The sequence below is a fragment of the Eptatretus burgeri genome, chromosome 15 (genome assembly GCF_056783735.1).
Source record: "Eptatretus burgeri isolate ZD-2024b chromosome 15, Ebu_testis_v1, whole genome shotgun sequence".
Lineage (NCBI taxonomy): Eukaryota > Metazoa > Chordata > Myxini > Myxiniformes > Myxinidae > Eptatretus > Eptatretus burgeri.
In genome coordinates, this window is record NC_140975.1 from 4103558 (window position 1) to 4130346 (window position 26789).

General features: G+C 42.8%; 1 protein-coding gene across 5 annotated transcripts in view; it reads left to right on the top strand.

Annotated features, from left to right (window-relative positions):
• The window catches only part of GTF2E1 (general transcription factor IIE subunit 1), a 117036-nt gene that overhangs the window by 9679 nt on the left and 80568 nt on the right, over window positions 1–26789 (top strand). For all 5 annotated transcript variants that reach the window (XM_085857813.1, XM_085857811.1, XM_085857809.1 and 2 more), the window contains exons 3-4: window positions 5358–5522; window positions 10879–11014. In XM_085857813.1, coding sequence (XP_085713939.1) covers window positions 5358–5522; window positions 10879–11014 — 301 coding nt within the window. The remainder of the gene's footprint in view (window positions 1–5357; window positions 5523–10878; window positions 11015–26789) is intronic.

Here is a 26789-nt window from a genome sequence, read left to right on the forward strand (position 1 = left end):
ATTCTCCGTGTACGCTCTGTCGTCTGCTACCAGCTATGTTGTACTATCCCGTGCATGTGCATGGGTATCGCTAGTCTAATTGATTAGTCCTTGTCACACACCCAGCTTTCCCACCAAATTTCATCCGAATCCGTCCGCAACCTTTTGAGATGACCTGCAAACAGCAAACAAACAAACAAAAAGATGACGTGCAGAGCACGACACTTGCAAAATCCATAAAACAAATTTGACCTCAAAAATAGTTGGTGGTTGAATTCAACGACCAAATATGCAACGCCTCTTCAAATTTCAATTCAATCGGATGAAAATTGACAATTTTATGAATTCGGCCGATGTTGTCTTCAAGAAGAATTGGTTGGGTGAATTCAATGACCTGAAATATAACTTCCCTTCAAATTTCAAGTCAATCGAATGAAAATTGAGGATTTTAGAAATCCCACCAAAGTTGTTGACCTTTGGCCTCTGTTCACCTTTTGACCTCAAACAATAAGCTTCTTCCTTATGACAACCTCTACCATGTGGTGTAGCTTCTGGAAGATCGGTTTAAAATTGTGACCTGTAGCCAACAGACAGACAGACAGACAGACAGACAGACAGACAGACAGACAGACAGACAGACAGACAGACAGACAGACAGACAGACAGACAGACAGACAGACAGACAGACAGACAGACAGACAGACAGACAGACAGACAGACAGACAGACAGACAGACAGACAGACAGACAGACAGACAGACAGAATAACAAAATTGACTCACCAATATACTTGAAAAATCTTTGATTTTGCAAGTGACAAACAAACAGACAGACAGAAAGGGGTGAAAACATAACCACCTTCACCATCGGTGGCAGAGGTAATAAACCTCTTCACAATTTTGGTCGTGATGCTTGCAGGAAGAGTATTAAATGGAATTTCCACTTGATTACTGCCATTGAAGACATCTTTTTTTTTTTTTTTTTTTTTTTTGTATACCTTGGTCGAGGCTCGTATGAGAGCTAACACACAACTCCCAGCAAGGAGGCATGAGACAAGAGGGGCGGGAGTGGAAGGGACAAAACAGTGGGGAACAGACACATTAGGTGAACAGTGGAAGGGAGAGGGATGGGGAGGGGATGGGGAACATGGCGAAGAGAAGATGGACATTACAGGGACTTTCAGGAAGGAAAGCAGGAGAATTGAAGGAAGTGGGCTTGGGTGGATTATCGGGGGTAGAAAAGATCGAGGATTTGGATGGGGGAAGATAAGAGGTGGTGGTGAACAGCTGTTTTGAAAGCCTGGAGGGAAGAATGGGAAAGAATAGAGTGAGGAAGTTTATTCCAAAGGCGGGAAAAAAGAGGAATGAAAGAGTGAAGATGAGCAGTGATTCGTGATTTTGGTAGTTTTACCAGAAGGGGGTTGTTGGCGGACCTTGAGCGCCCTGTGGAAATGTGGTGGGGACAAATCGCAGAGAGAGCAAGGGGGGCAAGGCTGGAGAGGAGTCGGTAGAAGACAGAAAGACCACCGACCAACCTGCGGTGATTGAGTGAGAGGCCCAAAGACTCAGCTTCATTGCGGGAGATGCCGATGATCTTAAATGCCCTGGTTTCGACAGCGTGAAGCCGAGAAAGGTGGGAGGCAGGAGCACCAGCCCAGAGGGGAGAGCAGTACTCCATCAGGCTACGGACAAAAGCTTTGTAAGTGGTCAGGAGCTCAAGAGGGCTGAGGAAGGACTTTGCACGACGGAGGATTCCCAGTCGGCGACTGGCTGTTGAGGCGAGGTTGGAAATGTGACTTTCCCAGGAAAGCTCATGGTAGATAGTGAGACCCAGAAGCTTGAAAGAAAAGACTTCTTCCAGAGGATTGTTGAGAAAGTGGATGGGGGGGGGTTTCTAAACGGTCCTTTCGAAGAGACATAGTGAGAGTGTGAGATTTGTCTGGATTGAAAGACATGTTCCACGTGTTGGACCAGTTTGTGATTTTATCCAGATCTGCAGTGAGTGAAGAAGCTGCTGCTTGCCGGTCTGAGGGATGACAGATGGTACGGCAGAGGGTGGAGTCATCGGCAAAGAGAAATAGAGGATTTTCCAGAGAGTCCGAGAGATCATTGATGAAAACCAGAAAAAGAACAGGGCCCAGAACGCTACCTTGAGGAACTCCAGCCTGCACAGGAAGAGGGGATGAAAGAACTCCATTTAGGGCCACACGTTGACTGCGACAGGAGAGGAAGTCTGCGAGCCATGAGTGGAGATGGCCTTGAATACCATGGGAAGAGAGTTTGGTGAGTAGTGCAGGGTGCCAGACTGTGTCAAAAGCACGTGATATGTCCAGGGATACGGCTCGGATTTCCTGTCTGGCATTGAGGACCTCCATCCATTGATGGGAGAGCAGAAGCAGCATATCCAGGGTAGAGTGACCTGGTCTGAAACCAAATTGATGATTGGAAATCAAGCCATTGGAGAAGAAGAAGGATTTAATGTCTGAAGCGATGATGGATTCCATAACCTTGCTGATGATTGGGAGAAGGCTGATTGGTCTGTAGTTACAGGGATCTGTTTTTGCACCTTTTTTATGCAGGGCAGTGATGTTAGCAGATTTCCAAAAAATCTGCTTTACTTATGAGCAACAAGGAATCGTGGAAAAAAAATAACAAGAAAATGCTGGAGATGGCCTTTGGATCATTCCATATGAACTCGTTCCACATTGATGTGCAGTGGTGCGCACCTCTACTCGACTCTACTCTGCATCGGCGTGTGTCCACTGTCCATTCTACATTTACCCACCCCTAAAACCTAGAACAACCATGGATAACAATAATTAATCAAACATCAACTAAACATGATTTCCTTTCAGTCTTCTCGGTCCCAAAAGACAAGCGGAGGAACTTTTGTTTGTTTCCTGTTTATGCTGGGTTCCCACTATCACGATGCACGGCACAATTGAAATTGTGGTCTTAATCGTGGACTAATCGTGGTGATCTTATCAGATCTTGAGGTCAGTCCTGGTAACCGTGTTAATCGTAGAAAATTTTTGAACGGTTCAAAATTTTTCTACGATCAACACTATCAATTGTCAATCGGGATCATCGTATCAGATCGTATTGCATCGTAACAAAGCGCGATAGATCGCATTGAATCGTGCTTCCTAATCGTGGTGATCGGCATCGATCTTAGACAAGACAAACACCACGCTCTGTGAGACCACAATTTCAATCGTGCCACACATCGTGATAGTGGGAACAGCTTTCAGAGAAATTCCATGATCAGCTACGAATGGCCAATCGTGGCGTTCGTAACGGATCGCACGACAGTGGGAATCTAGCATAAACCAACACGAAATATTTTTGCATTATTGGTTCCCGAAAAAAAATATTTTCACGAAAAAAATAAGTGACCACTATATTCGTTATTGTTGTGTGTCTGTCTGTCTGTCTGTCTGTCTGTCTGTCTGTCTGTCTGTCTGTCTGTCTGTCTATCTGTCCCGAGCATAGCTCCTTGGGTTTTGATCCGATCCTGACAAAATTTTGGTGGGAGGTTTATATCATGATCTAGTTGTGTTTTCCTGAAAATGGGCGTGGTGCGCCTCTTATGGGCGGAGCCACGCCCCAAAAATGTGTGTTTTTAGGGGGTAGCTGATTTCAATTTGCATCTTGTCCTAGGGGGTTTGTCGAATCTGATAGGGGTTTCAGCATTTGGTTAGCCCAATGGCACCTGCATAGCCCCACGGAGCTCGATATATTTTTTTTTTTTTTTCAGTTTAGTCTCAAGGTCACAAGGTCACGAACTTAGAAAATTGCGAATTTTGACATAAAAATCATACGACCGTCCAAACTTTGAGAGCTCGGATGACAATATTTTTTATGCATAATCTTGAGGTCATTCCCCACCTAAAGTCTTGAAACCATTTTGCTCTATCTCGAACACCTTGCCCGTGGCGCCCCCTTCAAGTTTGTTTTTACGCTGATTTCATCAAAGTATGGATAATCCGATGAGTGCGAAATGCCATATAGCCTATATGATGTTATATTGTTCCTGGAATGTTCCAGGGGAAGCTTTGCACCAAAGGTCATAATCCTTGACCTTTGACCTTTAAAGTTCACAAAGGTCAAGTTTTCAAAGTTGTGGGAATCGAACCGGGTTTTCGACCTTCTTTGACAAACTAACTCCAATAAGCTATAGCACGTATCCTGATTACTTATTTTAATGTCCACAACATTGTTTTGTGACCTTTAAAGGTTATGCAAAGGTCAAATTTTGAAAGTTGTTGAACGAAACCGGGTTTTCGACATTTTGCAGCTAATAACGTGTCACTCATACCACATCATGTTGATCATTTTTTATGACTTGGTCAAACATTATTACATTGTTTCATCCTTGACTTCTGAAACGATCTACATCGTCAAATACCGCTTGTGAACCATTGTCGTCTTCAGAATTGTTTAAAATACCATCATTTCAAAACCCAACAATCACCATTTTTGTCTCGGTTTTGGTGAAATATAAGATTTGTTCAATGAAAAACAAGATTATCTTTAACTCCCCAGCCCCCCCCCCCCCCACAACCTGCAATTCCCTCCTCACAGCCTTCTTCCTCCACCATCTGTAATTTCAGTCAAAGCAAATTTTAAACAAACAACTCAACAAAAAATCCTCAAATTAAATTCAGGGTAAAATAGTACCAGCCATCTGTTTTTATCAACCATTCCATTCTGAATAACTCCATTTTCCATGTGTAGTTTAGAGGTCACAACGGGTCATCACATGAAGCTGTTCCTCAATTATTAATATATATATATTTTAAGTAATGACCGTTTTTACAGCCATTTTTCCCTGCTGTGCAGGGGTTTGGCTTTTTTCTTGAGGCAATGTTTTTTATGGCCAGATGCCCTTCCTGACGCCAACCCTGGTCGCCTCTTACGACACACAGGGATATGGTACACCTATTCTAACCGGGGCATACACCGGGACCAGTACACTGGCACTCATTTCGCCGACCTCGGAAGGATGACAGGCTGAGTCAACCCCCTGGTGTTAATTCAGCAGCCAACGGGGCTTGAACTCAGGACCCTGGGATCCCAAGCCGCCACCCTAACCACTAAGCCAACACCAGGCTTATATATTTTAAGTAAAATAATGGCAAAAGTTATACACTGAATTGGAATTTTAAAAAGCCTTGCATTGATGCAAGGACCGTGTCTGTGAGAATATAAAGACACAACAAACCAGGTGTCCAAATCGTCTGCTTTTACTCAAAAACGATTTTGCTGAAAACTTCAGGGGCCCGTACCTCGAGATCCACTTGAATGGAAGTGATGTCTGTGCCGGTGAAATAACGACGTGAGAGGCATGTCTTCTCCTTCTCATGGTCGCTTCCCACAGGAACTACTCAAGTTTGACCGTAAGCAGCTGCGCTCCGTGCTCAACACGCTGAAAGCTGATAAATTTGTGAAGTGCCGCCTGCGGGTGGAGACTGCACCGGATGGAAAGACGACTCGCCATAACTACTACTTCATCAACTACCGGCTGCTCGTAAATGTAGTCAAGGTATGTGTGTTGCATACGGTGACTGTTAGCTATTCCATTTGTTCTTATGGCTTTAGCATTCGACTCGGATCACTTGGACACAAAATGAATGAATGAATCACCAGTTCAGTGAAAAGGTGTTCTACTCAGGGGACCGAGCTATCCTGCCTGGCACCCGATTAATTTGTTTCAGATTACCATGACGAGCAGAGTACCATTTATACATTTATACATTTATACATTAATGCATTTATACATGAAAATACTTTGCTGATGTGATGTGACCACCTAGTTTCAGAAGATTTAAATGATTAAATGATTGGTTTGTACTCGTTATTGGAGGTTCCCAAGCTATGATGCGAATGATTTTTCTTTTTCTGCAATTTTTTTACCAATTTATTTACATGTGACTGAAATGTATTTCCCATGACTAAATTACGATATGACAGATATGGAAGTACAAGTGAACAATAAAGCAATATAAGTATAGTATTTAGGAGCAAAGAATTCAATCTTGAGATTATACCAATATTTTTTGCAAATATGCGATTTCCTGACTTTGATATTTCCAAGAAAGTTTGGAATCGATATATACCCTGAGAAACTTGGTCTCTTCAACTCTCAAAATTGAATGAGAATTAATAGACATTAATTTTTTTACGAAAGACTATAATTACATTTTTTGAGTTAAAAGACGACCTATTAGCTTCAAACCCATCGTGTACTTTTAAGAGATTCTTATTTCAAACATTACACAAAGAATCAAAATGTTTATCACAATACAAAATATGTCGTCGGCATTTCAAAGAAAAGAAAGCAATTCATTAGATTTGTGAATATCGTTAACATACAAAATGAACAACAATGCACCAAGTAAAGAACATTGGGGAACACCACAGGAAACTCACTTAAACTCTGACAAAGAGGATTTATAGCTCGTACACATTGAGAACGATTGCTAATGTAACTAGAAAACCAGTCATGTGCAACACCCCTGATTCCATACTTGTATAACTCGGACAATATTATTTGATTAATTGTGTCGTAAGCTTTAGATAAGTCAACAAAAACACCTACTGTATGGCATGAGAATTATTTTCAAATGCATCAATTATTCTATTGGTGAGACCAAGTAATGTCAAAGACGTTGAGTATCCTGAACGGAATCCATACTGTGACTGGGGAAATAATATTATGTTTGTCAAGGAATTTGAATAACCGGATATAAGCAATTCTCTCCAGTATTTTGTAAAAGTTTGGAAGAACTGATATGGGCCTGTAATTTTTCAGTTCTCCTTTGTCCCCACTTTTGAAAACGTGTAACCTGAGCGAGTTTAAATTTGCAAGGGAAAATGCCTTTGTTTAAGGATAAATTGAAAATATGACATAATGGCTTATGAATATGCACAATAACTGATTTAATTACTTTTCGACTCGGCTCATCCAAACCAGGGGCCTTACTATTTTTAATGAACAAACAATATCACAGACTTCCACTTCAGTTGTGGTGTAAAAAATATAGAGAATTCAACTAAGGGTCATTCAAATAAAAGTGAAAATCAACTTGACTTGGTGGAATTGAGGTACGTATCTAGTGAAGGACATATTGTCGGGGCTCGAAGTGCGGGCCTTGAATTACAATGCTGTAATTTCAAGATACACTATCAACAACAAATGTAATGGCTTATTACAGCAAAGATAATGTGCCTTCACACACAAACGCAAGAAGTCGAGAACATATCTATAATTTCTCTTTTATCATCAATCAATCACTTTAACAACGAATCACTTTAACAACGAATCACTTTAACAACGAATCAAAAGCCAATTTAACCTGTGCACAAGTCAAACAGAATGCTAACACGAGTGTAACATACTACTCTGTCTATCTTCAGTCACAGGTCAGGTATGGGAGTATCCGCCAGAGCAGCACGTCGCCGCATCCACTTTCCGCCAGTACTCAAAGGGCCACCGTCTGGCCATCCCTCAGGCAGATGCCTGACCCATCCCCATCGTCTTGAGATGCCGATCAACCTGCTGCAACCACGAGGCACGTGGTCGGCCCATTGGCCTCCTCCACTCACGAGACTCCCTCGCTGAGAGAATCTGGCGAGCAGGATCAGTGTCAGGAAAACGAGCCACATGTCCATACAGCCGCAGCTGATGCTCATGGACTATGAAGGTAACCAATCTCATTTGAGTCTCTCAGCAACCGCTCATTGGACACAAAGTCCGACCAGTGATAGCCAAGGATTCTCCAAAGAGATCTGGTACCAAAGGAATTAAGTCTCCATCTCAGATCCTTGGTCAGAGTCCAAGTCTCACATCCATAGAGCAAGACTGGAAGCACCAAGGACCTGAGACTCAGACTTTTGTCCTCCCACACAGGTACGGGCAGCACCACACCCCATTTTTCAGATTTCTTTGCGTTTTTGTGTTTTGCGAAATGAAGGGTGTTATGGTGGTCGGAGTGCAAATCCTGACACCAACCTCCTAATAAGAAGTAACTGAACTGCAGGAGGATGTCCGCAGACAGTTGGGCACCAGATATGGATGGCCGTTGGCTCACACCTCACCTTCAGTCACCCCTGGTTTTATATTCTTTTTAGCGGAGTACTCTTGAGCAAGACACATTTTCTGGTATTCCTGAGTGAAGCACATTTCACGGATCGTGACTCAATCTGTTCTGGCATAGAGACCATCTCATGGTTTGGCCGATAAGGATGTGGGGCCGGAGAAGTACCGTATGTGGAAGTCTTTCTCTGTTGAAATATCAATGGGGTTCCGATTGTGGAACCTTTTAGAAGACATCAGCATTTGAAACACAGAATCTTCACTTTATCTTTCCAGACCAGAGAAAGAGAGATTTTTTTCCCTCCCTCCCCCAGAGCCAGCAGAATGGGTGGCGATTTCAACAGCACAGTCGTGCCGTGGAGATTAGGAAAGATTCTGTGCGCATTGTTTTTAGTTGGCCTATGTTGGCTCCAAATACAATTCATGGTTCATCATAACACTAATTGAACAAAGTTTAGCTAAGAGCAAGCAATAAACAACTTTTAATCAAAAGAAGATGTTTAAACGTAAGTTTTAAATGAAAGCTGTCAAATAAAAGATAAAATCTCAATTTCAGTGAAAAACAACTCGATAAAAGCACCAGAATTTTTTTCAGTGTTTGTTATCTTTTTTTCCATAACAATTCATTATGATAATCAAAACTTCATGTTTCTTTTCGTTAATTGATGAATTGATTATTGACCAGGTTTCTTCAATATTTGAATTGTACTGGGAGAACTTCTCTTTGTCGTAATTCTGTTTTACTTGTCTCGTCAACAAATTTAGCTTATTTCAAAATTATTTGAGTTTTGATTCGTTATCGATTGAAGGTTTATGAAGGAATTTTTTTATACAGCCTCATCTTTTTCTTTTTTTTAGCGGTCCTAATCGATTTTAACAATCTGTCAGTCATCCAGGATTTTAGTTTTACAGTTTTGTTTTTAGAATTACAAATTGGGAAACATTTATCAAACAAGTCTCTTTATCTTAATTCAAATGTATTATAAGCTTCATTAGGGTCCTCAAGTGACAAAATGTCCTCCCAATTTGTTTCTTCTTACTCCTTAAATTGATCAGAATTTGTAGAATTAATGAGTCTATTTGAAGTGAAAGTATTGGTGTCTGCACTTTTTTTATATAAAGATGGTTCGTATAATTTAAAACTAAACTGTAATTTGGAACACAGGTAAATGATCGATTATATTAGAATAAAACACACCATTGGTTATTGGTAACTCGTATTGATTGATAAATATATCATTAATTGATGAAGCTGTGAATCTCGAAACATGAGTTGGTTTAATGATTCAGGGTAAACAAGAGTTACTAAGGAGTGAATTGATATAGTGTTGTTGAGTTGTTTCCATTATATTGAAGAAGGTCGATGTTGAAATCGCCCATAATAAACAAGGATTTGTTTTCTGAGAACAGATCGTTCAGTAATATATCGAATGCATTTATAAAATGATCAGAATTAACATTTGGTAGTTTCTAAATCGCTCTGACGATGTTTTTCCCCATATTTTTGATCAATTTCAATAAATAATGAATCGCATAAGGTGGCATTTAGAACGAAGTCATCACGTTGAAAATACGTAAATGTGTTTTGGATATACATTATTACTATACCACCCTTCTCACATATACTTTTACATACGAATAAATAATCAGGAATCGTAAACATGTTCTCATTGAGGAGGTCATTTATTTTACATCATTATTGTGATTTGGGGAAAAATTTTCATGAAACGGGAAGATGCAACTCAGACTGAGCTGAGAAAGTGGTCTGAATTGATTTCTTTCAGCTTATTGAGTGCTTGATTCAATGACCAGCTGGGTACCATCCGTCATCGAGGTGTCATCCCTTAAATCTCCAAAACTCCTCCGAACAGCGAATTGGATGAGTTGAGGGTGGTGCGGATTTTCTCCATCTTGCTTGGAGGCAGGTTCACACGCTGTAATTTGTTTTCAGTGAGGGGGATAAGATGGGGGACAGGAACAGGGATAAAGGACCTTGGATGTTCCTGCAAAGACAGCCAGCTTCAGCATGAGCATTGTCCATCATCACCCCATCCTTCAATAATGAAGGAACTGATGAGCATGTTCCAGAGATACACATGACCAACTGCCAACATTTTTTTTGTGAATGGCTATAGACTTGTGAGTTTGGACCTCAAGTGGACCTGAAGTTGAGATGTGGCACATTATGAGGACAACCCCAATAGTCATTGTATTAAAGGTCTTTAAGACGGTGTACCCTGAGACATTGAAGTATCAATGCGGACCCGCACAGATAGATGTCACAACTATGATCGGATAACGCTGAACACTATGAGGCATTATATGAGGTATGTACATTGGGGCACCGACACACCGATGTGTCTGCTCTTTTCAAAAGATAACACTGGTTCCTTAAAACCCCACAAGCGAGTCTGTTTGTTCATGGCGGAGCGTGTGTGTACCTATTTAATGTTTTATGGTGGTAAAAAGCTTGAACTTGAACAGTATTGCACTGAAATAAAAAAAAGTGAATCAGCTAATGAGGCAACAGCTTGCCACTTCCAAGTGGAAAGGTAATCCCACTGACATAAACCCACAGTTTCACCCACTCGTGCGTTCTTTCAGCAGAGGGGCTTACCCTTAAGGTTTATTCCACAGCAACAACAACAATGGGTGTCTAATTTACTGAGTTTTCAAGGTAACTGACATTATTACTTCTCACTCTGTCAATTGTAATTTCACCATCTTCTAAAGCCCATATAACTGGAATCCACACGGTTTTGTTTTTGAATTTTATTGTTTTTTCTCCACCACTCATGTTTAGTACAAGCTGGACCACATGCGCCGCAAGATTGAGACCGATGAGCGTGACTCGACAAATCGCGCCTCATTCCGCTGTCCCACCTGCTCGAGCACCTTCACCGACCTGGAGGCGAATCAACTCTTCGAACCAGAGTCTGGTACGTTGTGTTGACAAATGCGAGCGGCCGGTGAACTTGTTTTACGTGTCAATAGCACTTGATGGTTGCAAAATCACTCTCTTGTGCATCGCCGGTTTCCCCTGCGTGGTCGATGTCAAGGTGTCATTGTAATTGCTTTTCACTCGGTAGATGGCGATGTTGGCTCAAGTTTAATCCACTTTTACTGTTAGACGTCTATAAAATCGAAGAACTCTATTCTGATGATGAATGGTTGTAATTTTTAGTTTAATTGCACATTGAGTGTTCAGCTCGAACCCGGTGCTCGAGTTACCTGGACAAGTCCGTCATGGTTTATTTTTATGGTGGTTGCTGGAGATGGGTGGAAGAGAGGTCATGCTCAATCAAACTCAATGAAACAGCTCAATTCTCTAAATCTCCAAGTATGGATCATTTTTTATTAACTGAAGTAATGAGTACGAACATTTTCTAGATTTAAAAATTTTTTTCATCTTCTATTATTATTAATATCAACATTTATTAATTTTTGATTCACAAAAACATACCAGAGAGAGAAGCTAATGGATCAGACGGAAAACTGAATTCAACATTGGTCACTTTAATAAACCAAAATGGAACCCGGCTGGACACGTATCAAGAATGGACGAGTATTTCATTTAGAATTTGGAAGTTGAGATGGTGAGACTAAATTTATCAATTAATAGGAGTACAGATGGTCCCAAATTGTACAGAATGGGGAATAATGGACCGTGTTGGGGGGAGGTCTTCATCCTGTCATGGACCCAAACAGGGCTGGTTAAGTTGAATCATTTATTTTGCTCGAATCGGTTTATTCGACTTCCATGGTTTTTGTCTTTGTTAATATTTCTCTCCTTTTGTCTCTCCACTCGATTTCCCTGAATGATGTTTCTGAGACCGTTTATATATTATTTAGTTTGATGATGCATTGTTGTATTTGCTTTAAATGTGTGTACTTCCTCTTGAGTGCTTCATGTGGTTGGAAAAAAAAAACCCCCAAAATTCCTGGAGGGTGGTTGTGATGCAGTTTCATGTGCAGGTATAAACCTGGGTAATTTGTCCAGACTTTGTGGAAACATGGAGGTAGAAGAAACCGATTTGAGCAAAATAAATGATTCAACTTTACCAGCCTGTTTGGGTCCACTACAGGATGAAGGTCTTCCCTCAACACTGTCCATTATTCCCCATTCTGTACAATTTAGGACCATTTGTACTCATGAATTGATCAATAACCTCCCAAATCCCACACTCCTCCACCACTCATCATCCTCTTAGTTTTCCCTTTTGTTCTCTAGATGCACCCTGAGACTGCATATATATAGTATGTCGATGGAACGGTACTTTGTCTTGTTGTTGTATTTTGATCACTTTGTAGACGCTCCTCTATGTCCCGTAGTCATGACAGCAGTGTTGTAGTTTTGCAAGAGGTGGCTCTTTAAGCCACTGACATGCTTTCGCTCGCTACAAGCGTAGTGATGTGCTTTCCACCTTCCAGACTTGTAATGAATAATCCATGAGGATTCTCTCGGACTTTCAATGTCATGGATTGATAAGCTAAGGTTTTACAAGGGAGGCTGGACAGGTGGGCAGGATATCTGGAAGGAAGAACTTTGTGTACTTTGTTCTCACAATCAGTTCATCAGTATAGTAGACTATAGCTCGAGTTCAGACGGACACACGTTGCCTGTACTCCACTTGTTATTCCTGAGACATTTAGTGTGTCGACCTCAATGCATTTGTTTATTTTGTCCCAACTTTGTGCACTCGTATCGTTAACCCTCCAATTTTTTTCCTCTCTATGTTGTGTCACCTAGGTTTTAGCTATTATTTATTATTTTGACTCTTGCTGAGTTCTTTATGAAACATGCACAGTGATTAATTTGGCACTCGCGTCCAATTTCTTCCATGGGCCTTAAACTCTGTAGACATTTTCACTTTGTAACCTTCATTTTCTCAGTTCGAACTTTTCGCTTCCTCTTGATTTTGAGTGACACTCTGGTTGAGGTTGACTTATAAAGGACGATGCTGCATTGTGGGTAAGATAAATCCCAAGGTCGAGACCTTGATGTTTGTGCCGTCACAGAGAGTGAGATGTGCGAGTATGATCTGATAATCTTGTTTCTCGTGTGGAGTGTTTTGATGGCCAGCTCTGCCCTTTCATTTTAATGTGGGGCTGCCGGCTGCCATGTTGCTTCTCTCTGTGCTGACTGCTTGTGTGGCTTTGAAAAGGCCTGGGCATTGTGTGTCATCTGGGCGCGTACACAGGGAAGGTGGCAAGTAGGTAGGTGGGTGGAAATGTGAGCATATTTGATGTATATTTGCACAATAATGAGGGCCCGTGGAGGGCTATACAGTAAGCCCTTGCTTAACGTCGTCCCGAGCGAGCATAATTTCCTTATTAAGTCGCTGACATATTGAGGATATACTCATTTAAAGTCGTTCACCTTTCCGTTATAAAGTCGTTTTACCTCTATTAAAATGAAGAAAACCATGAGTTTGGGACTAAATTAAAGGAATTTATCTTCAGCTTGGCCAATAAAGCGGGTTTTGATGAGATTGGTAGAAGCCGACGTCACACAACCTCTGTAATCACACGGAGAAGATCTGAACCAATGAAGATATGAAGCAATGAGAGATGAGAAAAAAGCAACTGGAGATGATGATATTCAATTGTTTGTTTAAAATTATTTAAAACTTATGCTCAAGATTTAAATAACGTCTTTTGTCTGACGCTGAATTTTTTTCCCTCTAAACTAACCCCCCTTACTTCCTCCCCCCATCCTCCCTCTTTACATTCATTGCTATGGGGGAAATTGGATTTGCTTTAAGTCGTTTCAGTTAAAGTCGCACTTTTCAAGAACGGAACTACAGCGTTGAACGAGGACTGGCTGTATTTGAAAAGCATCTTGGTCATAGCCGTGCCTTAACCTCCCTCCCCCCCTCCCCACCCCCACTACACATTTCCAGCACTCGGAGGCTAGTCAAGATGATGCACTCATCCCTTGATTTATGGAATATATACGTTCTTGAAATTCCGTGTATTAAACCCTATTTTCCCATTGACTTCCATTATATAATTGGAGATGCGGTCCGACGGAAATGTTTTCACATCAAAGGCAATTACTTTACGGTATATTTTTGCACTTCTGCTATCACTTAGATTTGGAGAACCTTCCGATCAACTCGCCAAAAAAGTTGATTTGCTGCAGTTTGTCCTGGAAAAACTGCTGATGACGTGGGCCCTTTCAAGGCCTGTGGACGGCGCATTCTACCCGAAATCTCAGTTTGAATCGCCACACAACAAATTTGCTCCCTAATTATCTCCGCAATCATCTGGAAGCCATATTGGATTGAGCGGAAATCTGAAAAAGAAGTTATTTTCTCTTGAATTGCTTCATTGATCGACGTGAAACTTCACAATTATGATCTAGTATTGATGGGGAATGTATGTTTTAAATTTCAATCTGATTGGACACATGGTCTGGCAGCCAGAATTATTAAAAAAAAAAAATTCGATTTTTTTTTTTTTTTTTTTTTGAATCAGGTTCACTTTGTTGTGCCTGGTTATGTTTGTGGGTAAAGGAGTAGCAGCTGAAACATGAATCCTATCCAGGTTCCTCCTGATTACTCCATCTTTGCTTTTTTCTTATTTGGGTCCTTTCTGATTACTCCAATGCAGGACTTGTACCTATTTGGTCTTCCAGTTGATTTGAATTCATTTTAATCCCATTCTGCATTCAATTGAATAATAATAAACGTCATGGGTCAGGGTCAGGTGTCCGATCAAAGCGGGGCTGCATCAAAGTGGGACGTCTTGGTACCCAGTCATCACTGTCAGCAGTTATAAAGTGGCAGTTTCAGTTATGTCTTATTAATTACGTAACACAAACACTACACAAACACTACACAAACACTACACAAACACTACACAAATACCACAAAAAGAAAAGTCCTAGTAAGAGTCAGCAATTTCTGATTGCTCTTTCTCGTGAAATTCTGTATATTTCATCACCATTGGCCTATAACCAATTAGTTCCCTAATTTATTACGTTATAATGAAACTCCATATGTTGAATCACCATATAACTAATTGGTTCCCTAATTAGTTGCGTGATCGTGAAATTCTGTATGTTGAATCGCAGTTTATTAATGAATTGGTTCCCCCAATATGTATGGTTTTTGTAATCTAATTTATTTTATATATATTTTTTTATTCTTCTACATGGTCTCGGCTTGTGAATGAGCTTGGAAACAGAACAGACAAAGGCACAACATATCAAAGGGAACATCAGGAGAAAGGGGAAACACCGACAGCTGAGTGGAGGGAGAAGGTAGACAGACACAGAAAAACAAGGGATGCAAGTAACGATGAAAGTTAAGGGAGAACGCAAGGAGTGCTCAAGATGGATAAATTACAGAAGCAAAATTTTGAGAAGGGTGGGGGTGGTTTAATGGGTGTAGAAAAGATCATGGCTTTGGAAGGGGAATGACCTGAGATGGTGGTGAACAGCTATCTTGAAGACTGGGAGAGAAGAATGAGATTGAAGAGAGTGTGAGAAAAGAGAGGAATAAATGAATGGAGGTGAGCAGTGGAACTGTATTTAGGCAGTTTCACGAGGAGGGCGTTGCTGGTGGACTGCGTGTGTCCGACAAATACTGAGGGGGGGGGGCGAAGACAACAGAAAGGGCAGAGGGTACAAGACCAGAAATGACAGCTTGGTCTGTCTATTGTTAGACAGCAAGACTAACAGCTTGGTAGAAGACAGAGAGGCCGATGATCTTTCGGCCATGGCGAAGTGATACGCCCATAGACTCGGCATCATCGCGAGAGATTCCAATGACATTAACGCCTTGATTTCCACAAGATGTGCGACCTTACATCAAGCTTGACAAGATGTAAGACAGTGGAGCCAGCCCAAAGGAGAGAGTAGTACTCCATCAAGCTACGGATGAGAGCCTTGTAGGTAGATAGGAGCTCAGGTGTGCCAAGGAAGGACTTTGCACGATGGAGGGATGTTCCGCCAGCTTCTGGCTTTGTAGGCCAACCCTGAAACATGGCTTGCCCAAGAGAGATCATGGGTGAGAGTGAGACACAAGAGTTTGAGTGACTGAAACTCTTTGAGACGGTTATTGAGAAAGTGGCTGGGATGGTTTGTGGAACGGTCCTTTTGGGGAGGGGGGGGGGGAGATTGAGTATGAGGGAGACTGAGAGTGTGAGAGAGATTTTTCAAGTGTTTCACCAGTTTGTAATTTTATCATGATCTGAAGAGAGGTAAGACGCTGCTGCCTGTCTGTCAGAGGGATGATGGATGTCATGGCAGAGAGTGGAGTCTTCAGCAAAGAGATAAAGAGGATTTTCCAGAGAGTCGGTGAGATGATTGATGAAGATTAGGAAAAATATGGGGCCGAGGACGTTTCCTTGTGTTACTCCAGCCTTGACAGGGAGAGGAGAAGAAAGGGTTCCGTTGAGCGCCACACATTGGTGACAAAAAGCAAGTCGGAATGCCAGGCTTAACATGAAATTCCATATATCGAATCACCGTATATTGAATTGTTTCCCTATTTTGTTTGGTTGGAATGAAATTTCCGTATGTTGAATCACCATCTAATGAGGGTTGTATGTATAGTTCATGGTGCAAGTCCACATGGCTCGAAATATCCCATATTTTTTGGCCTATAAATTGATGTAAAGGTCAGTCCAATTGGCTGATTTTTTTTCTTCCCCATTTTTCTTTCCTTCATTCATAGATAAGTATATTTGGAGTATAAGATGAAGCAAAATCAACGATGGTAGTTAGCAAAACTGTCGGCTGCCACTCACAAAACATCGCCGCTTACGGTACTTCCAGGTATATAAATATTAATGAGGTGTTTTGTGCATATTATTTGACTTATTTTATGGGACGACCTTTCGGATAAATTCGGAATGGAAATGGTTTTTCCAACATGTTTGTTGTCATGTATAGATACAGTGTTTGAAACAACCGACAAGCATCAACAGCAATGGCTCATAGGACATTACATTTTGTTGCATTTCACTTCTACTCTATAAACATGAATGCTTGACACATTGCAATACAAGCACTCGATGTTTGTCCACCGAGCTTTGCAGCCATGGTCGGCTTTCTTGGATTTCTCAACACCACATTCGTCTTCGTACAAATACAGTATTTGTATTGATCCCGGTGCTCTGATCGCACAATCCCTCGGCACCTCGGTGACGACTTCTCCACTCTGGATTTGCTGCGAAGCCGTTCGATAGCTCGATTGGAGATTTCTCGATTCCAGATTCGCTGATCGCGGCTGGATTCGCCACGCGACACTCTCAAAAGTCCATTTGCCTTCGCAGCCCACATATTATTTGAGCAGTCTGTCCTTGGCTCAAAGATTATACGTGATGGTATACATAACATAAGCACATCATATTGTTTCGCAATTCTACCAAAGATGGCCGACTGGTGGCAATTTTGTAAATTGAACGTGTCCCCAACCATTTCTTGGAAATGCATGGTCCGATTATGTTCAAACTTGGCGCAAGCACTGCATATGATGGCATACATGTGCACCTCAATTTATTTTGCAATCTGATCAACGATGGCCGACTCGTAGACTGGCGGCCATTTTCGTTGCAAGAAACCCGACGTTGAGCACGTCCTCGGACGTGCATTTACCGATGTTGTTGAAACTCGGCACACAGATAACGAATGATTGTTTACATATGCACGTCATTTATTTTCAAGATCAGATCCAATATGGCCGACTGGTGGCCATTTTGTTACTTAAATGTCTCCCCAACCATTTCTTGAACATGCATTCTCTGATTTTGTTCAAACTTGGCAAATTTTGGTGGATTGCCATAAAATAAATCCATTATTTAATATCCATAGTTGACACTCATTCACAATGTGATGGATCGCCTGATCTGTGTGACCAAAGTCACATATTGGGCCGTCTTTGAAATTCCATTTGTGGACATGGCTTGATGTCCTTGTATGGACAGTATAGATCCTGTTTAGACACACCACTGTTTCTGGGGGAGGTCGAATACTGGAGGCTCTTCTGTCGGGTCACTCACCAGGTCTTTGAACTGGCAATGTTGTCGTCTGTCCAGAGATTGCACCACTTGTGCTTTGTGTCAAACCGCACATCATTCAAAACATTTGCAGAGCCCCAGAAATGTTTCCATGACATCACATATTAGATCGATTTGGTAGATTATGCAGGTCTTCATGGATTAGAAGCTCTGGATTGGCTTCAGTGCGATCAAAATCTCTCAGCATTTCTTGTCTTCCGGCACACGTCAAGGGGTGGGATGTGAGACAGAACTGAGAGCCATTGCACAGGTGTTGATTTCAGTGTACCGCTGATTGTCCGCATTCAGGTTTTTCAGGACAGTGTCGAAATTCTTTGTGTGGCTGCTCTGTGCCCAAACAGGAGAACAGTATTCCTCTGAAGAGTACACAATAGGAAGGCTAGCAGTGTAAAGAGTGCACGCTTGATCCTCAGCTGGTGCCCACGAGTTTCCAGATTCGGTTTATTCTGGTCTTGATCTTTTCTGTGACCCGTTTTTAGATGTTCACAGAATGCGAGGATGAGACATGGCTGACTGCTAGTTGCTTGGGGAACGGTTCGTTCTTGACTGGTTTGCCACAAAAGAAAACCTGAAGTTTGTTGTTGGCCAGTCAGTTGCTGAGATGAAAAGCAGTAACCGTGGTCTTAGTTGGGTTTGGGTGGAGGTGCCATTCATTGAAGTATTGCTCCATTACCTTTAGGTCCTGGGACAAGTGCTTTTTAGATCTTCAAGGTTGATAGCAAGGGCAAGATTGTCTACATAGGCATATTTTCTGGAGGTGGTACAAAACATGTCACTCACATCTATGTTGAGGAGGATCGGAGCGTAAATAGACCCTTGGGGAAGACCATCGTTCAGAGTCTTTCTGGAACTTGTTTGGTCTCTGGGTGAAACCCTATAAACTTCAATTGCTAAGCATAGAGGAAAGGAGACACGTTGTGGCTTGGCACTGGAAAAGTCTGGCAGCTTTCAGCAGAAGACAATGTTGCCATACCATATCATACACTGATGAAAGGGCAATTGGTGCAACACTTGTCTTGAGCTTGCATTGGAAGCCAGACTCAATGTGGGTGCTAAGTCCAAGTGCTTGATCAACACAGCTCCTATCAGATGTGAAGCCAGCTTGTTCCTTTGGAAGGTTGGGCTCTACCAGTGCAGAGAGCCTGGCCAGTAGGACGTGCTCAAACAAGTTGTATGTCGTACGTAGCAGAGATATGGGCTGATAGCTGGATGGATCAGCAGCAGATTTCCCTGGCTTAAGGATGGAAATGACTTTAGCCTCTCTCCAGCTTGATGATATGACTACAGTTGAATGGATGTTGGTGAAAAGAGAAGCCAACCAATCACGTCCGTGAGGTCCCAAGTTCTTCAATAATTGAGGACAGATAACATCAATCCATGCTACTTTCCTTGCTTTGGTGGAGGAATGGCCAGTATCGGTGTCGGTGCTGGTGAAGGGGGAAGAAAGGAGCGATGTAGGAGTAGACGATGAAATGGTCTTGGACAGTTCCTTGCGGACCTCACGGTGAGCCTCCTTAGTGGAAGCAACTTTAGAGTTGAGGAGCAGCCTTGAAGTAACAGCATTAGCCAATACTTTGGGTGGTTTAAAGTATTTCATTGATATCAATATAAATCTGAGATGCGTAAATAACTCCAACGGCATTCGGTAGAGCGCATACCTCCGTCAGACTAAACAGTTTACGTTTTGTATCCCACTCATTGGGTGGATCTGCATCCAGACCTGAACCAAAATCTAATCGACTTGTTCTTGTCGCCTACCCAACTCATGCACCATGTTTTGTCATAATCGTCCATAACTGTTTGGAATATCGTCCCATCTCCCGATGGTGAAGAATCACTTAAAAAAAAAAGTTTGATTTCTAGGATCCGGATCCGGATCTTCACCAAAATCCAATCGATTCGTCCTTGTCGCACACCCAACCTGTCCACCAAATTTCATCCGAATCCATCCATAACTTTTTGAGACATCCTGCACACAAACAGTGGTGAAAACATAACCTCTGTCCACGTTTGGTGGTGGAGCTGATTAGGTTAAAAATCCACACAAAAGTCCATATGACCACCTCCTGTAAACCAAAAAATTGTTTTATTTTTGGAACATCTTAAAAAAAAAAAACCTCATGATTCTTGAATAGGTTTGAAAATGTTTAATGTATTTTCCAACATTTCCCTCGAAGAATTCTGATTCCATTTGGGATCTCCCCGAGATCTTTACTCGTGTGTTCATCGGTGGCTCCGTCCCCATTAATTGCTCACAATAATAGTGATCTTTGCATTTACATTAATAATATTCAGATACAGTTGTGACTGCGTCCGTGTCTCTGCAGGTAAGACTGTAGGGAACCATCTTCCAAGCCCCAGTGGAAGCTTTTTAAGGCTGCCTTGTTCCCCGGTGATGGAGCTATATGCTCCGTCGTTTGTGGCTGATCCTCTCTCCGATGGAGCCGACATGTTTTTTTTAGGGTCCATTGCCTTCCTGGAGATTGTTCCGATAAAGTGAAGTTCTCTGTGCCGCAATTCTCCGAAGGTCTCACTGCGAGACTCCGGTCCATCTTGAACTCGTTCTGTCCTGACTTGAACCTTCGGTCCATGGAATACAAGATTGGTGCTGAAGTAACATCAAGGAACGAAGAGCACATCAATGTTTCTGAGCCGTCCAGAAAGCCCATGCAAGGGGTTAACGATTCTTCTTCTTTGGGTTCAGGCTAAATGACGTACCCTTAAGCGGACTGTGGTTGTCACCATATCGAGCTGCTCGGAAATGTCATAGATTCCCTCGGTGTCCATGTGCTCGCGCTCCGTTCAAACATGAGCTGCGCAGTGCTCGTGCCGAAATGCATCATTGATTCTCCGTCGTTTATACTCTTCGTTACTCTGTCTGAAAGTAAAAAAAAAAATATTTTTTTTTAATCTTTTTTTTTCTGTAATGGTCATGATTTAAAGTGGGGAATATTGTTTCATAGCCCTCTCTTCCCCACCCCCAACTCCCTTTCTCCCTCTCAGAAACACCAGATTGCACTTCATCAGAAATGCAATTACCATTTCCTTCATTTTCATGTATCCTCCATGTATAATCAAATTGAATTGGATTAATGCCATACCATTACCATGGTGTCGCAGCCTGCCGAAGCAGCTTCCTGGGTAAATAAATGCAAGGGATGGTTTGCCTTTGCTTTCCCAATTGTAGTCATCATGGTGGGAATTTGGTAAAGGGGCTGGCGAAGATCTCTTACTTGTGAAAGACACCATGGATGCTGCCGGTGGACGTCTTTAACGTCTACCAGCTGCAGACATTCTTGGCAGATTGGTCGCCAGGTTAAAAGAGACGGCGTAGTCTGATGCAACGCCCCGCTGCTGACGCTGAGGCGCACTGATCCTCGAAAGTTTATATGCAAGTCTGGAATCGAACCTATGCGAGACAGCTCAAAGGTGAGCCTTTCTCTGAGCTATCCTGTTAACTCTATCAAATATAATACATGGCTCAACACCTCCAAATGGTGTTCTCTTACCTGCTTCAGCTGTTGTACCTGAGCCATGAGAGGTGATCTCGAAGTCTGTGGCCTGAAATATAAAGTCGACGCCTCTTAAAAACAAACAAACAAACATCTTATTTGTACACAAACTAGCGTGGATCGGCTCGCTACGCTTGCCTCTCCACACACCGTTTCAGAGATTGACGTCACAGATTTGCCGTGTTGTCATGATTTACACCAATCGTCATACAAACATTTCTTTTGGACAAATTTATTTGTAATATTGGTGATGTGTTTATTTGAGATGTATTTGTAACATAAAAATGTCAAAGTCACCCAAAGCTGTCTGAAGGGACTTAAGAGGGGTGTAAAGGTCTCAAGGTTCTCGGGGTCAAAAAGGGTATTGAGAGTCTAAAGGGTGAAGGTATCTAAAGGTGTCTGAAGTGTTGAAAGGGTCTCAAAGGGAAAAGGGGTCTTCAAGGGTCTTAAAGGTCAGGTCAGGTATGGGAGCATGCGCCAGAGCAGCGTGTCGCTGCATCCACTTTCCGCCGGTACTCCAGGGGCCTCGTTTGGCCATCCCCCAGGCAGATGCCTGGCCCATCCCCATCTCCTTGAGATGATGGTCAACCTGCTGCAACCACGAGACACGTGGTCGGCCCATTGGCCTCTTCCACTCACGAGACTCCCTCGCTGAGAGCATTTGGTGAGCAGGATCAGCGTCAGAAAAACGAGCCACATGTCCATACAGCCGCAGCTGACACTCACGGACTATGCAGGTAACAAATCTCATTTGAGTCTCTCTCAGCAACCCCTCGTTGGACACAAATTCCGACCTGCGATAGTCAAGGATTCTTCGAAGAGACCTGGTACCAAAGGAATTAAGTCTCCGTCTCAGATCCCTGGTCAGAGTCCAAGTCTCACATCCATAGAGCAAGACTGGAAGCACCAAGGACCTGAAGACTCGGACTTTCCGCCTCCCGCACAGGTACTGGCAGCGCCACACCCCATGATCCATTGAATCCATGACTCCCCAGGTCTGACCCAGACGTCTAATGACCTCTGACTCACAGCCAGCAGAGACATGAATATCACTTCCAAGGTAAGTGAATCTCTCTACGACCTCAACATACATGTATACTCGTATATATGTATACAATGCCGAGGCTCGTATAAGAGCTAACACACTCTTGAAGGTAAAAGAGGTTAAAAAGGGTGTAGGGGTCTTTTGGGTCCTAGATTTTAGGGGACTTTTGGGTTCTTGGGATATTTTGGGTCTTTTAGGATGTCAGGAACTTTTGGGTGATCTGGGTCATTTGCATCTTTAGCTTTCAGAGGACGTTTGGGTCTTTTGGGTTGTCAGGAACTTTTGGGTGATCTGGGTCATTTGTGTCTTTAGCTTTCAGAGGACGTTTGGGTCTTTTGGGTTGTCAGGAACTTTTGGGTGATCTGGGTCGTTTGTGTCTTTAGCTTTCAGAGGACGTTTGGGTCCTTTGGGTCTTTTGGGTTTTCAGGAAATTTTGGGTCCTTATGGTCTTTTGGGTATTTGGGGTCCTTGGGTATTTTGTGGCCTCGGGGTCTTCTGGATCTTTTTTATTTTTATTCACATATATACTCGTATCTATGTATACAATGCCGAGGCTCGTATCAGAGCTAACACACACAACGTATAACAAGGGGAGCAGCAGACAAGAGGAACGGGAGAGGGAAGCACAAAACAGTGTGGAATAGACACATGAGATCTGTGGAATTGAGAGAGATGGGACGGGGTACATGGGGTAAACAAGATGGACACCATAGGGACTTTCAGGAAGGGAATATGAAAGAGGTGGGTTTGGGGTGGATTAACAGGGGTAGAAAAGATCATAGTTTTGGATGGGGGAAGTTAAGAAATGGTGGTGAACAGCTATTTTGAAGACCTGGAGGGAAGAGTGGGATTGAAGAATGTGTGGGAGTTTGTCCAAAGGCGGGGATAAAGAGGAATGAAAGAATGAAGATGAACAGTGATTCTTGATTTTGGTAGTTTAACTAGAAGGGGGTTGCTGGCGGGAGCGCCCTGCAGAAATATGGGCAGGACAGATAGCAGACAAAGCGGGGGGTCGGGGGGGGCGGCGAGACCTGACAGGAGATGGTAGACGACAGAAAGACCACCAACCTGCCTGTGGTGAGAGAGTGAGAGACCCAAAGACAGCCTCATCATGGGAGATACCAATGATCTTAAATGCCTTTGTTTCCAAAGCGTGAAGCCAAGAAAGGTGGGAGGCAGAAGCACCAGCTCAGAGGGGAGAGCAGTACCCCCATCAGGCTGCGGATGAAAGCTCTGTACATGGTCAGGAGCTCAGGTGTGCCAAGGAAGGACTTTGCACGACGGAGGATGCCCAGTCGGCGACTGGCTTTGGAGGCCAGCTTGGAGATGTGGCTTTCCCAGGAAAGATCATGGAAGGTAGTGAGACCCAAAAGTTTGAATGAAAGGAGGATTGTTGAGAAAGTAGATAGGGGGGGAGGGTGGGGGTGTTCCAGACCATCCTTTCGGAGAAGACATCGTGAGAGTGTGAGATTTGTCCAGATTGAAAGACATGTTTCACCTGTTGGACCAGCTTGTGATTTTATGCAGATCCGCAGAGAGTGAAGAGGCTGCTGCTTGCCGATCAGAGGAATGAGAGATTCCACAGCGGAGGGTGGAATCATCAGCAAAGAGATAAATAGAGTCGGAGAGATCGTTGATGAAAACTAGAAAAAGAACGGCCCAGAACGCTGCCTTGAGGAACTCCAGCCTGGACAGGAAGAGGAGGAGGAGAGAACTCCATTTCGGGCCACACGTTGGCTGCGACAGGAGAGGAAGTCTGCGAGCCATGAGTGGAGATGGCCTTGGATACCAGAGGAAGAGAGTTTTATTTGGTGAGCAGGGCAGGGTGCCAGACCGTATTGAAAGCACGCGGGTCTTTCGTCATTTTTAGGGTCTTGATGGTCTTGGGGGTCTTACAGGGTCTTCGATGGTTAAAGGGGTCTCAGGAGTCTAATAGTACATAATTAATAGACGTACGTGCAGTCAGCAACCAACATTCAAACCGTACGTAATTAACAGACATATAGTTGCACGGCTTCATGGACCACTTCAAGCCTCATGGACCTGGTGTGTGTGTGTGTGTGTGTGTGTGTGTGTGTGTGTGTGTGTGTGTGTGTGTGTGTGTGTGTGTGTGTGTGTGTGTGTGTGTGTGTGTGTGTGTGTGTGTGTGTGTGTGTGTGTGTGTGTGTGTTTGTTTCGGTCAAAGGTCAACTCCAAGTAAAACTTATAAAATCGATTTCAATCTGAAAAATAATGAATTTTCATTCGATTGACCTGAGCTTTGATTATGATTGTCAATTTTAATCTTCATGAAGTGGACAATTTGATGTATCCATGGCAACCTTTGGAGAGGGAGGTGGTGGATTTTGCAAGTGTCTTGCTCTTCCCGACATCTTTTTCTTGTTTTTTGTTTGTCTGTTTGTCATCTGCAGGTCACAATTTTGAACCGATCTTCACGAAACTTCACCACATGGTAAAGTTTGTCATAAGCAAGAAGCCTATTGTTTTTGAGTTCAAAAGGTCGACATTGGCCAAAGGTCAACGAATTTGTTGAATTTATAAAATCCTAAATTTTCATCCCATTGACTTGAAATTTGAAGGGGATTTGCATATCAGGTCACTGAATACAATCACCAATTAATTATTTTTGAGGTCCACATGGACCGAGTTTCTAAAATTGTCAATTTTCATTTGATTGACTTAATTTGAAGAGGAGTTCCATATTTGGTCATTGAATTCAACCACCAATTATTGAGGTCAAATTTGCTTTCTGGATTCTGCAAGTATAGTGCTCTGCACGACATCTTCTTGTTTATAACATTTCCAAACCTGTTTTGTTTGAATAACAAGATTTAGGTTCGTGGAGGATTCACAATTGTAATTATTTATAACCACTTTTAAAACATTGAATATATTAAGTGGGTTTTGTAAGTTACCACGTTCGCATATAATGTGACGTGGTAGGTCCTGTAATTTACCTGGCTAGTGCACAGTAAGTGTCACCTTGTGGGTCCTGTAATTTACCTGGCTGATGCTCATTGTGACGTGGTAGGTCCTGTAATTCACCTGGCTAGTGCACAGTAAGTGTCACCTTGTGGGTCCTGTAATTTACCTGGCTGATGCTCATTGTGATGTGGTAGGTCCTGTAATTTACCTGGCTAATGCACAGTAAGTGTCACCTTGTGGGTCCTGTAATTTACCTGGCTGATGCTCATTGTGACGTGGTAGGTCCTGTAATTTACCTGGCTAGTGCACAGTAAGTGTCACCTTGTGGGTCCTGTAATTTACCTGGCTGATGCTCATTGTGACGTGGTAGGTCCTGTAATTTACCTGGCTAGTGCACAGTAAGTGTCACCTTGTGGGTCCTGTAATTTACCTGGCTGATGCTCATTGTGACGTGGTAGGTCCTGTAATTTACCTGGCTAGTGCACAGTAAGTGTCACCTTGTGGGTCCTGTAATTTACCTGGCTGATGCTCATTGTGACGTGGTAGGTCCTGTAATTTACCTGGCTAGTGCACAGTAAGTGTCACCTTGTGGGTCCTGTAATTTACCTGGCTGATGCTCATTGTGACGTGGTAGGTCCTGTAATTTACCTGGCTAGTGCACAGTAAGTGTCACCTTGTGGGTCCTGTAATTTACCTGGCTGATGCTCATTGTGACGTGGTAGGTCCTTTAATTTACCTTGCTTGTGGTTTAGTTGACTTTAAAAAAGAAGTGGATGCAGAACAACTGTTTTTATTTTGTGGTGAACATTGCATTCAGTGACTGAGTTGGTACTGCAGGAAATTGGGACGTGCATTTTGGTTGTGGCCTGCACCGGTGGTAGTGGTGGTGGCAGTCAGGGTAGTTTATGAGCGTTGCTCGGTACAGCGCGAAATGAATAATGCTTGGGGATAAAGCAAGATTAGGAATAACGTGGCAGGAGTTATGGCCTTTCGGGGCCTTTATCCTCGGCTGCTATTTTTGGGGGTGCTCTCTCGAGGCGAAGCGTGACTAACGGCAACTTCCCTCGCGTCGATGTGTTCTCCTTTGGGTATGTCATGCGGTCTTTGTGCATCGGTCACAGGCACCTGCTCAACGAAACAACTCGCCGATGGGGTACAAGTTTTCATCACTGGGGTTCTGAATGGCTACGTTTGATTCGTACC